General features: G+C 45.5%; 1 protein-coding gene across 1 annotated transcript in view; it reads left to right on the top strand.

Annotated features, from left to right (window-relative positions):
* Nucleotides 1-12,131, top strand: part of SRMS (src-related kinase lacking C-terminal regulatory tyrosine and N-terminal myristylation sites) — a 48,269-nt gene extending 36,138 nt beyond the window's left edge. The window contains exons 4-8 of the mRNA XM_070940148.1: nucleotides 647-788; nucleotides 2,437-2,592; nucleotides 7,314-7,495; nucleotides 10,397-10,553; nucleotides 11,938-12,131. Of these exons, the coding sequence (XP_070796249.1) occupies nucleotides 647-788; nucleotides 2,437-2,592; nucleotides 7,314-7,495; nucleotides 10,397-10,553; nucleotides 11,938-12,131 (831 nt within the window). The remainder of the gene's footprint in view (nucleotides 1-646; nucleotides 789-2,436; nucleotides 2,593-7,313; nucleotides 7,496-10,396; nucleotides 10,554-11,937) is intronic.
* The last annotated feature ends 483 nt before the right edge of the window (nucleotides 12,132-12,614 follow it).

Genomic DNA, 12,614 nt, shown 5'->3' with positions numbered 1-12,614 from the left:
ATCCAATCTGAGTCAGTCACTGGAGCCAAAGGTTTATTCTTCCAAGCGTTCGGGCTAAACTGGAGCCCATCTTCAGAGAACTTCTCTCTCTCCAGAAGGTGTCACAGATTGGATCCTGCCTGCAAGACTATGCTGGAATACATATACCGTATTTCCCCCAAAATAAAACCCTTATATTTTTTTGAACCCCAAAATAAACGCTTGGCCTTATTTTCAGGGAGGTCTTATTATTTTGCAGCGCGTGGAGCAAGATGGAGCTTCTCTTGCCTTCTCACCTGATTTCCAGCTCTGTCTCCCTAACCCTAACCAGAGGAAATGGCAGGGACCAGCTGCCCATGTGTTTAAATATTTTCAGGGAGGGCTTATTGTCTGAGGGCAGGAAAACTGATGGAAACTAATCAGGGAAAGAGATACCTAGAGCTAAGCAGAAATTTCCTGACAATTAGAACAATCAACCAATGGAACGACTTGCCTCCACAAGCTGTGGGCGCTCCAACACTGCAGATTTTTAAGAGAAGATTGGACAACCATTTGTCTGAAATGATATAGAGTTTCCTTCTTGAGCGGATTGGGTCCCTAAATTCCCCTTCCAACTCTGTTATTCTCTGATCTGGATCGTTTGTCTCTCATCTTACCCCTTCTACAGAGAACTTCTGAGATGGATCAGTGGGAACGTCCCCGGTCTGAATTCCAGCTCTGGAGGAAGATGGGCGAAGGATGTTTTGGAGAAGTTTGGGAAGGAATGTGGAAGAACACAGTGCCCGTAGCCATCAAAATTATGAAACAAGGTTTGTGGGGTGCAGAACGTATCCTCCCTTGTGCGATGCGTCTTGTCCAGAGGTGGTATTCAGCTGGTTCGGATCGGTTTGCCCGAACCGGTAGCAGAAATTGTGGGTGGGGCCCACCCCGTCCATCTGCCCTGGCTCTATGCCATTCTATTTAGGCACGTTTTTGAGGCCGGGTGCATGCGTGGAAGGTGCACGCATGAGCAAAGTACATGTGCAAAAGACTGGGCGTATGTGTGGAAGGCAGGCGCGCGCGCGAACCAGGCATACATGCACATGAAGCAAACATGCGCACACAGGGCGAACCAGTAGTAAGATAATCCGAAACCCACTACTGGCCTTGTCTGCCTGTTTCTTAAGAGGTGGATCAGTCAATCCTCCATGAGTAGACCAGAGTTGAATGATGGGTCCCTAGATTGAACCCACCAGCTGAACAAGAAAGTGAGAATGACTTCCCCCAGCTGGAAATGATAAGCCATGATAAGAGGAGAACAATAGAGCAGATATTGGGGTACCACAATTTAAACCCTGCCCTAACATCCTTGCATCCCAGCGCCTGGTGCAAGCACATAGTCACAGGATTGGCATCACAAAATTGTGGCACAGTTTTGGCCCTATAATTGTCTGGCACCCTCCCTAAGGACACTGTTGTTATCAGAAGTCATGATAACAATGATTCCCACAGCAGTTAATCCAAGTGGTTGTTAATAAACCAGGTCAATTAACCTCTTGGGTCATTCCATCCTCATCAATGAAAAGACATGCGGAAGGGAGCAAAGTTCAGGTTAATGCTAAACACATTTTTTTATTTGGAAATCTCTAGGTGATATTCTGTACCTAGTCTCTGTCTGGTTTCAATGTCATCTCAAATAAATTGCACTCATTGGTTGATTCTCATCTTCTCATTGGCCATCTTCCAAGTCAGTCTTCCCAGCTCCTGCCTTCAACCCCAGGAATGTCCCCCTTCCATCTACAGAGAAAATAAGTAGGTGAAAAGTCAAGCCTCGTCTCCTCTTTATGGCAGCATTAAAATGCTGACAGTCGGTTTGTACTAGGTTACTGGATCCTGGAACCCATGTTCCAAGTCCAATGTGAGCTATCCAAGTTAAACAGAAACTTCTTCTTCCAGTTCTCATTCAATTTGATGAAAGAACATTTCCACTGGGATTAGACTAGATTAAATCAAATTAGATTAAAATAAGTATTTATTTTAACTTGAAATAATGACTTGAGCAGGAGGTTGGACTAGAAGACCTCCAAGGGACCTTCCAACTCTGTTATATTGTTTCCCAGCTTTGGGGGGGGGGTTTCCAGATGGGTGGACTTCAATTCCTAGAACTCTCATCAATAATCAGGCTGGCTGTGGAATTCTGGGAGTTGAAGTTCACCCTCCCAGGAAATTCTCAAGGTGGAGAAACCGTGACCCTATGGGAAGTGTTTCTCAACCTTGGAAGCTTGAAGATGGGTGGACTTCAACTCCCAGAATCCTCCAGCCAGCGCTTCTGGCAGTTCAAGTCCACCCATCTTCAAGCTACCAAGGTTGAGAAACACTGCCCTAGGGCTTCCAGATGTGCTGGAATGAGAGAACAAGCCCAGACCTTGTCCATGCAAAGCCAATCCATCTTGCAAATGTCTTTCATCTCCTTCACAGCTGACATGAGGGACGACTTTGTCAAGGAGATCCGGAATTTGAAAAGTCTGAAACACACAAGGCTCATCAAACTTCTGGCGGTCTGTTCTGTGGGGGAGCCGGTTTACATCGTCACAGAGTTGATGCGGAAGGGCAACCTCCATAGTTACCTCAACAGTGAGTATTATCTCGCTCCGCTGATGCTTCCCGACCCAGTCTTCGTATGGTTGAGTAGCCCAATGGGAAAATGGTGGCCAGGACAAATTACTAAAACCCAGCATAGGGTGCAACACAGCCTGCAGCAATCTAGCATTCTTCAAACATCTGGATTATGGGTAGTCCTCGATTTACGACCACACTTGAGCCCCTAATTCAGTCACTAAACAAATAGTAAGCCACCCAACATGGTAGAGCTTTGATCTTATGGCTGTGGCTACGTGCTGGATCTTTATGATTCCGCCTCATGGGTGCCATTCACACACACACATACACACCCTTACAAATAGTCCTCACTTTACGACCACAGTTGAGCCTAAAATTTCTGTTGCTTAGCAAGAAGGTTGTTAAATGAGTTTTTCTCCCATGTTATGACCTCTCTTGCCACAGTTGTTGAACGAATCACTGCAGCTGTTACGTTAGGAACACGGTGTTTTAAGTGAATCTGGCTTCCCCACTGACTTTGCTTGTCAGAAGGTCGCAAAAGGGGATCACGTGACCCCGGGATACTGCAACGGTCATAAATATGAACCGGTTGCCAAACGTCTGACCATGGGGATGTTGCAATGGTCCTGTGTGTGAAAAAAGGTCATAGACCACTTTTTTCAGTGCCGTTGTAACTCCGAATGGTCACTAAATGAATGGTTGTAAGTCGAGGTCTAACCTGTACTAGCCTTCTGCTTACACAGAGAGAGAAAGGAGAGAAAGAGAGAGAGAAAAAGAGAGAGAGAAAGAGAGAGAAAAAGAGAAAGAGAGAGAGTAAAAAAGAGAGAGAAAAAGAGAAAAAGAGAGAAAAGAGAGAAAGAGAGGGAGAAAAAGAGAGAGAGAAAGAGAAAAAAAGAAAGAGAGAGAGTAAAAAAGAGAGAGAAAAAGAGAGAGAGAGAAAAGAGAGAGAAAGAGAGAGAAAAAGAGAAAGAGAGAGAAAAGAGAGAAAAGAGAGAAAAAGAGACAGAGAAAGAGAAAGAAAAAGAGACAGAGACAGAGAAAAAGAGAGAAAAGAGAGAAAGAGAGGGAGAAAAAGAGAGAGAGAGAGAAAAAAGAAAGAGAGAGTAAAAAAGTGAGAGAAAAAGAGAGAGAGAGAAAAGAGAGAGAAAGAGAGAGAAAAAGAGAGAGAGAGTAAAAAAGAGAGAAAAAGAGAAAGAGAGAGAAAAGAGAGAAAGAGAGAGAGAAAGAGAAAGAGAGAAAAGAGAGAGAGAGAAAGAGAGAAAAGAGAGAGAGAAACCGAGAGAGAAAGAGAGAGAAAGAGAAAAGAGAGAAAGAGAGAAAAAAAGAGAGAAAAAGAGACAGAGAAAGAGAAAGAAAAAAAGAGAGAGAAAAAGAGAGAAAAAGAGAGAGAGAAAGAGAGAGAGAGAAAGCGAGAGAGAAAGAGAAAGAGAGAAAAGAGAGAGAGAGAAAAGAAAGAGAAAGAGAAAAGAGAGAGAAAAAGAGAGAGAAAGAGAGAAAGAGAAAGAGAGAGAGAAAAGAGAGAGAGAGAAACCGAGAAAGAGAGAGAGAGAGAGAGAGAAAAGAAAGAGAAAGAGAAAAGAGAGAGAGAGAAAGAGAAATAGAGGGAAAAGAGAGAGAGAGAAAAGAGAGAGAGAGGGAGAGTGAGGGAGACAGGCAGACAGATTAAAAAGCCTTCCATGGTTTGCTAACGGCTATCCTATCAGCCAGGAAATCACCCAAGAACTGGTTCCTCCTCAAATGTAATTTTATAAATTCCCTTGGGAAAATTGCTCTCTATTATTTCCCCAAATTTCATCTCCACTGGGCAATTGGGCAGCAGCTTCCTTTGGTTCAGACGCCATCGAAGGCAGCTCCGATTTCAGCCAAGGGTGACAAATTCCCGGTGCCGTTTCGCCGCCCCCAACGTGCCACCCTCCTCGGCTGAGAACTCTTTCGTCCAAAGGAAGCCAAGAGCCTTGTAGTACAGTGGTCACCCTGTTATTAAGACCAGCTGCCTGCAATTACTGCAGGTTCGAATCTCGCCAAGGCTCAAGGTTGACTCAGCCTTCCATCCTTTCTAAGGTAGGTAAATTGAGGACCCAGTTTGTGCGGGGCAATAAGCTGACTTTGTATAAATATACAAAAAGTATGAAGGCTATTGCTTAACGCATTGTAAGCCGCCCTGAGTCTTCGGAGAAGGGCGGCATATAAATCAAATTAAAAAAAAAAAAAAAGCCAGTTTGGCTCCTTCCCATGAGAAGTTTCCTGGGTTGAAGGGCCCACCTGACCTCCTTTTCAGATCTGGTTTGTTACCTAAGATGGGGCAACTCCCTAGGAGAACGAGTCTGGAGCCAACGTTCTCTGTTTCCAAGAGCCTAAACACTTTTGCCTGCTAATGAGTTTCTTTCTTGCATCATCCTGGAGCGAAATAGCTTTTGCGTGGTGCGTTGTGTTTACAAAGTGTAGTCTGATCTCATCTTCCTTCTAAAACTCAGCCTTTCCGTGGACGGAGATGGAAACACCAAACTGGTTTTCTCCTGAGGGTTGGAAGTCTCGATTCCCCGCTTTGAGAGAATCCAGGCCCTTGTGGGATGTGTCAGTCAAACCCAGAGGTTAATCCTCTGAGAATCGCGGCTGGATTGAATAAGGAAAGAAAAAAAATCCACCCTACTGCTAAAATGGGTGGAAAGGAGCTGAGATGATGGCAGTTAAGGTTTTGCTTCAAAATTAAGCTGCTAATCCAGAAGTGAGACTCGTGGGTTTAAGTTTGCTTCAGGTAATATTTTGTGGGGAAATTACCTAGAAAGAATTGGATTGTGCTCAAGCAAGGGTGCTAGAGAATTCCCCTAAAATCAGGTCCATGTTAGTATTGTAAAAGAGCCTCACAACACACCAGCAGATGTGGTTTTTTTATGTTCTTCGTCTAACTTCTGACACAACACTGCCCTCTCTTGCCAAAGAAGCATAATCATTGACTTATGACCACAACTGAGCTCAACATTTCTTTTTTGAGATTTTTTTTTTATTTTAAAACAAAAACAAAACATAAAACCATCATCATTCCAATGACAGACAGTGAGTCGAACGGTTCATATTCTCTTGTGCATAAATCCATTTCTAAAATACCAATTTATAACAGAGACTTATATCTTTTATAGAAAAAAAAAACATCAGATGTTTTGTCTTTACATCAACCCCATATTTCATACTTCAATTCCATGATTTATTATCTATCCATTGATAAAACAAATCCCATATCAAATAATATTGTTTATCTTCCTGTTCTCTAATTTCAAATGTCAACTGAGCTCAAAATTTCTGTTGTTAAGTGAGTTTTGCCCCGTTTTACGACCTTTCTCACCACCGTTGTTAAGTGAATCGCTGCAGTTGTTAAATTAGGAACATGGTTGTTAAGCAAATCTGGCTTCCCCATTGACTTTGTTTGTCAGAAGGTCCCAAAAGATGATCACAAGATCCCAGGACACTGCAAAACATCATAAATATGAGCCAGTTGCCAAGTGTTTGAATTTTTGATGATGTGCAGATGCTGAAATGGTTATAAGTTTGCAAAACAGTCGTGTGTCACCTTTTCAGCACCGTTGTAACATCAAACGGTCACTAAACAAATGGTTGTAATCAAGGACTTACCTGTACAGATAGTCCTTGACTTAAGACCGCAATTGGGACCAGAATTTCCATTATTGCTAAGCAAGACAGCTATTAAGCAAACTGCACCCGATTTTACAATCTTTTCTGCTTCCTTTGTTAAGTGTATCAGTGCAGCTGTTATTAAATGAATCAGGCTGTTGTAAAGTGAATCTGAAACTCCCTGTTGTCTTTGCTTGTTGGAAACCAGCTGGGGTTTTAAATTGAGCCTATCATTTAATAATTTTAATTATTTTTAAATTTTGTCTGTCTTTGTGCTTTTAATCAGGCTGTACACCACCCTGAGTCCTTTGGGAGAAGGGTGGTATAGAAATAAAATAAATAAATAAATAAATAAATAAATAAATAAATAAATAAATAAGTCGCAAATGGCAAGGATGTGACCCAAGCCAAGCTGTCTCAGGAATTCTGGGAGTTGAAGTCCACAGGTTGTAAAAGGGCCACAGTTGCCCACCTCTGTCATAAATGCATACCGATGGCCAAGCACCTGAATGTTGATCACGTGACTATGGGGATGCTGTAATGGTCATAAGTTTGAGGACTGGTTATAAACCACTTTATAATTTTGGACAGTCACTAAACAAATAGTTATAAAACAAGGATTACCTGTAAGGACTAGTGAGGTTTAGCAAAGGATCAAAGGTTAATAGCAATAGCACTTAGACTTATATACCGCTTCACACTCTCTGAGAGGTTTACAGAGTCAGCCTCTTGCCCCCAACAATCTGGGTCCTCATTTTACCCACCTCGGAAGGATGGAAGGCTGAGTCAACCTTGAGTCAGTCAGGATCGAACTCCAGACTGTGGGCAGAGTTAGCCTGCAATACTGCATGGAATGGAATGGAATGGAATGGAATGGAATAGAATAAGTACTTAGACTTATATACCGCTTTATAGTGCTTTACAGCCCTCTAAGCAATTTACAGAGCCGGCATATTGCCCCCCCCACAATCTGGGTCCTCATTTTACAGACTTCGGAAGGATGGAAGTCTGAGTCAACCTTGAGCCGATAAGGATCGAACTCCTGGTGGTGGGCAGGAAGTTAGCCTGCAGTACTGCATTCTAACCATGGTGCCTTGTTGATTTTTCAGGTGCTGCTGGAAAGGAATTGACCACACACCACTTGCTCAGCATCTCTTGCCAGGTGGCTGACGGGATGACCTATCTGGAGGAACAACATATCATCCATCGGGACCTCGCAGCAAGGAACATCCTGGTGGGAGATGACCTTGCTTGCAAAATAGCTGACTTCGGCCTTGCCAGGCTCCTCAAGGTGCATCCAAGGAAGCTTTGGCCCCACCCCACTTCACTCCGTCACTTAGCTGTTCCCAGTCAAAGCAGAGCTGGAAGGGACCTTGGAGGTCTTCTAGTCCAACCCTCTGTTCAAGCAGGAGACCCTTTACCCGTGATGGTGAACCTAGGGCACACGTGCACAGCTGGCACACAGAACCCTCTCTGCGGGCATGTGAGCTGTCGCCCAGCTCAGTTCCACTGCGCATGTACACACTGGCCAGCTGATTTTTGGGATGCGTGGGGGGGGGCAGGGCACATGTGGGAGACGTGCATGCATGTGCAGGGGGTCGCCCGCGCATGCACGGGGATAGGGGAGCCCCCCCCCACAGCCCATTTTTGGGTCCAGGAAGCTGCAGGGAGGCCTGCTAGGCCCAAAATGGGAGGCAGGGTCATGTGCGCATGCGCAGGGTGGTGGAAGTCACGTGCACATGTGCGGGGGGTGGGGGGGAGCGGCGCGCCCTCCGTGCCACGGCCCGTTTTTGGGCCCAGGAGATTTGCAGGGAGGCTGTTCTGCCCCAGCTACGGACCCCAAAGAACGCAGCACACACAAAGTCTGTACAAACCTTAGTTTACTAAATTAAATCAGTCTTTTTCAAATAAAGGCTGTTAATTAACTTTCATAACAGCCTACAAGAATCCAAAGAATAAATAATCGTAATCTTACTATGGTTGGCAGAATGCCCAGAAGCAATTTGCAGAAAACTGATAAGAAAACTAAGATCAGGACCCGAAGGAGAGTGAACGAAGTTGTTCCCTGCAAATTGCCTCAGTCATCGTCCTTCCTTAAATAGGCTAAGGGAGTGGCCAATTAGCCCCAAGCCTTACTCTCGAGGAGACCTCCTCCTGAGGAACCACTCCTGCCTTTTGGCAGCTCTGCACGCCCGTGCATCGAGAAGAGGCTCCTCCTCTTCATCCTCTTCACTTAAAGGAGCTTCTGGAGGTTCTGAAGGCCCTGACTGAATCCCTGCCTCTGGCACCACAACTTCTCCAGCCTCCTCATTGTCTGACTCGAGTGCCAGCTGCACAGGCTGCTGGCGCAGCACCACACCAGCCTCCTCGCTGTCAGAATCATCTACTAGCTGCACAGGCTGCTAACGGGCCACAGTAGAGGCCTGCGAAGTCCAAAACAAGGGATGGTGGGGTCACAGGAGCATGCACTGGGGATGAGGGGAGCGTGGGGGGGGTTTCATGCGTGCATGTGCGGGGGGCACATTGCATTATGGGTGCTGGCACGCGTGTGTGCTGTCGTGCACATGCTTTTGGCACACGACAAGAAAAAGGTTAGCCATCACTGCCCTATAACATTTCAGACAAGTGGCTGTCCAGCTTCGTCTTAAAAACCTCCAGTGAGGGAGCACCCACAACTTCTGGAGGCAACTTCTGTTCCACTGGTTAATTGTCCTCACGTTAGGAAGTTTCTTCTTAATTCCAGGTTGCTTCTCTCCTTGATTAGTTTCCATCCATCGTTTCTTTTCTTGCCTTCTGGTGCTTTGGAGAACAGCTTGTCCCCCTCTTCTTTGTGGCAGCTCCTCAAATAATGGAATACTGCTATCCTCTCGTCGTTCCCAACGTCCTTCTTTTCTCCAGATTAGCCACACCCAGTTCCTGCAACTGTTGTTCCTATGTTATAATCTCCAAGACTTTAATCATCTTAGTGGCTCTTCTCTGCACTTTTTCCAAAAAGTGAGACAGAGCTCAGATCTGTCCATCCAACACTTACGGTCCTTTTTTTTGACTCCAAAAACATAAACATCCAAATGAGCCCTCTGAAAAGCTGACATACCAGCCATCCTTTTAGCATACCCGAGATTACTTTCACAGCCAACTTCCCACAAGCAAAATCAATGGGGAAAGCTGGATTTACTTAACGACCACATGAATCACTTAACAACTGCGAATCTGAATGCTTAAGCGTCATGGCAAAAAGGTCATAAAATCAATCATGACTCGCTTAATAACCATCTTGCTTAGCAATGAAAGTTCTGGTCCCAGTGGTAATTGTTAAGTCGACAACCTATCTGGAACAAATATAAAACAAACAAGCAAAATATGAAAAAGGAAGGAAGGAAGGAAGAAGGAAGAAATGGGTGTAAATTTAATTCTTAACTTTTCCAGGGTTAGGGGCTCAACTCTCAGTGCTCAGCTCTCAGACAAAACCCATAAATAGCTTTTGATATCCTCCAGATGTATTCAGGGAATTTCTGTGCTAGCACATCTGGAGGGTACCAAACATGACAAAGCAGTCCTTCAAAGGTGGACCTGAACAGGTACGTATGATGGATGGTTGGAGGAACTGGGTATGTCTAGTCTAATGAAGAGAAGGACTAGGGATAGCAGTCCAATCTTTGAGGGGCTGTCACAAAGAAGAGGGGGACAACTTATTCTTGAAAGCATCTGAGGCCAAGACATGGAGTAATAGATGGAAATTTATGAAGGAGAGATCCAACCTAGGACCAAGAAGAAATTACCTGATAGTGAAAACATTTAATCAGTGGAACGGTTTGCCTTCAGAAGTTGTGGGTGCTTCATCACTGGAGGTTTTCAAGGAGAGACTGGACATCCATTTATCCAGAATGGTATAGGGCAGGAGTCTCCAACCTTGACAACTTTAAGACTTGTGGACTTCAACTGGCAAAGCTGGCTGAGGAACTCTGGGAGTTGAAGCCCACAAGTCTTAAAGTTGTCAAGGTTGGAAACCCCCTGGTATAAGGTTTCCTGCTTGAGTAGGGGGTTGGACTAGAAGATCTCCAAGGTCCCTTCCAACTCTTATTATTCTGTATTCCAATCTGAACAAGCCAGTTTTAGCTTCTCTTCCTTGAGTCTCCAGGTGAAAGCATCTCCCTTGCTTTTGGCTGAACACCTGTTCTTGGCTTTCCTTCAGGATGACATCTACTCCACCAGCAGTAACGCCATGATCCCGGTGAAGTGGACGGCACCGGAAGCTGCCGTCTACCAGACGTACTCCCCCAAATCGGATGTTTGGTCCTACGGGATCCTGCTCTACGAGGTTTTTAGCTATGGACAGTGCCCCTATGATGGTACGATTTCATTTCAATGGATGCTGTGTAGATGATCATGACAACGGAAAAGCTCTTGGGGGGGAAGAGAGCATCTCTCTCTGTGTGTGTCTGCCTGTCTGTCTGTCTGTCTGTCTCTGTCTCTCTCTCACACACACAATCTCTCTCTCTCTCTCTCTCACACACACACACAGAGAGAGAGAGAAAAGTGTGATTTAGAGAGTTCATTAATGTTCCCCAGCAATTCCCTTCACCCAGCCTCAGCACTGTCCCAAATAAATCCAGCCACAAGCAGGCCAAGGTTAGTCCACAAGGCAACGGCCAATAAGTTCACAAAACAATGGGAAGTTGCTCCAACAAATAAGTCCACCAAACAAACTTAACTCCACCAGGCCAAACTGAAATAACCTCATGAGAGCTCACTTGGCAAGAGAAGTTCAGAGTCTCCAAGGCACAAAGTCACGCAGGAAGCACAAGGAACACACAGCCAGAAATCGAATATATTGTCCCCAGCAACGCCTCCGTCTGCCTGCCGCAATAAATAGCTTTCCGGTGCAGCCTGTCAAAATGGGCAGGGCGTTCTCCCGAGTAAATTGGCAGATCTCCTTTGCTCTTGTCTTTTCTCTGCCCTGCGTGCTCTCGGATCCACCAGGGAAGTCAGCTCCTCCCCTTCACTGAGTGCCTTCCCCTGAAAGCTGTCCTCAGCCAAAGCCTCCAGTAAATCTCTTGACCGTTCAGAATCATCAAATAACCCAGTTCCTGACGTGCCAGGAATGAGCTCATCCTCCCTTGAGCTGACCTCCGAGGAAGAATCTGAGGAGTCGTTCAAGGGAGACACACAAACACACTTTGTAATATGGCCAATCATAGTGGAAATCCATTGGTTCGCCACCCAATCCCGTGTCCTGGATTAGATCTGACCATCCTTAGAAACTTCCAAACAGATATTTCCAATTTCAGAAGGTCTAACATGGAATCTGAAGCCAACATCCAGCTAGAAATAAAAAAATTAGAGTTGTGCACCCCTACAATCACTAGATTTTGGGGTGTGGGAAATCATCTGGAAAGGTTTGGTCACCTCTACATTAGGGAGGATCCCCATCTTTACCAAGAAAGGAGAATATTTGTAGCTCAGAGTTGAAACGAGGATTCCATAGTTCTCTCTGAGCTTGTTTGTTTTCTTGCAGACATTTCTACCAAATTAGGTAAAACATCATCCGCCCAAGCCCCGCTCCCTTCAATACTGATGATGTTACCTAGTTTGATAGTGAAACGTCTGGAAGAAAACAACCAAGCTCAGAGAGCACCACGAAACCCATCTCCGTGTAAGGAGAGTCCTCCATTACCTGTCCCATCTTCCTGTGCCTTGTGAACCTGACCATTTCTCTCATCTGTCTTCTTCTAGGGTTGACCAATCAGGAGACCATCCAGCAGATTACTCGGGGCTACCGTCTCCCTCGCCCCAACAGTTGCTCCTCAGAGATTTATAGCATCATGCTGGAATGCTGGAAGACCCATCCCGAAGATCGGCCAAGTTTTCTCAACTTGAGGGATGCACTCTTTTCAATTTACAAATGGGCGCGTCACCCCTTCTCCTGAATGAGGGGAGGGGCACCTCCTGCGCCCTCTGCAACAAGCATCAGCCCTTCGTGCTCAATGGGCTAGTTAGTAGAAGTCCTGCAGACCTTCTAGCTCAGATTCTCTTGAGCCTGCAGGAACATTTGTGCCTTGGAAGGTGGACGATGTGAGCTCTTCAACCTCAGCAGGTGGAGCTGGTGGAGGTGGAGTAATGGGCTCTACCCGTCCACAAATAGCTCACGATAAGCGATACCGTACAGCCAAGAGCTCAGTGTGGAGAGAAACAGAAATGCAGTATTGCCTTCCCCGTGCAAGTTATGGACTCTTCTTGCTTTAGGCACCCGAATGGCTTCCTTTAGTCAATAAACGTGTACAAATGTAGTGATCTGATTTCTTACATCCTGGGTGTTCCTGGCGCATTGATTGGGAGCACCAGGTGAGCCTATGAGCCATGGTGACACAGTGGTTAGAGTGCAGTACTGCAGGCCACTTCTGCTGACTGCC

This window comes from Pituophis catenifer, unplaced genomic scaffold (genome assembly GCF_029215685.1).
Source record: "Pituophis catenifer annectens isolate HBS135680 unplaced genomic scaffold, rPitCat1.0.hap2 SCAF_3, whole genome shotgun sequence".
Lineage (NCBI taxonomy): Eukaryota > Metazoa > Chordata > Lepidosauria > Squamata > Colubridae > Pituophis > Pituophis catenifer.
Note: the sequence above shows the minus strand (reverse complement) of the source record. Positions and strands in the feature narration are given on the sequence as shown.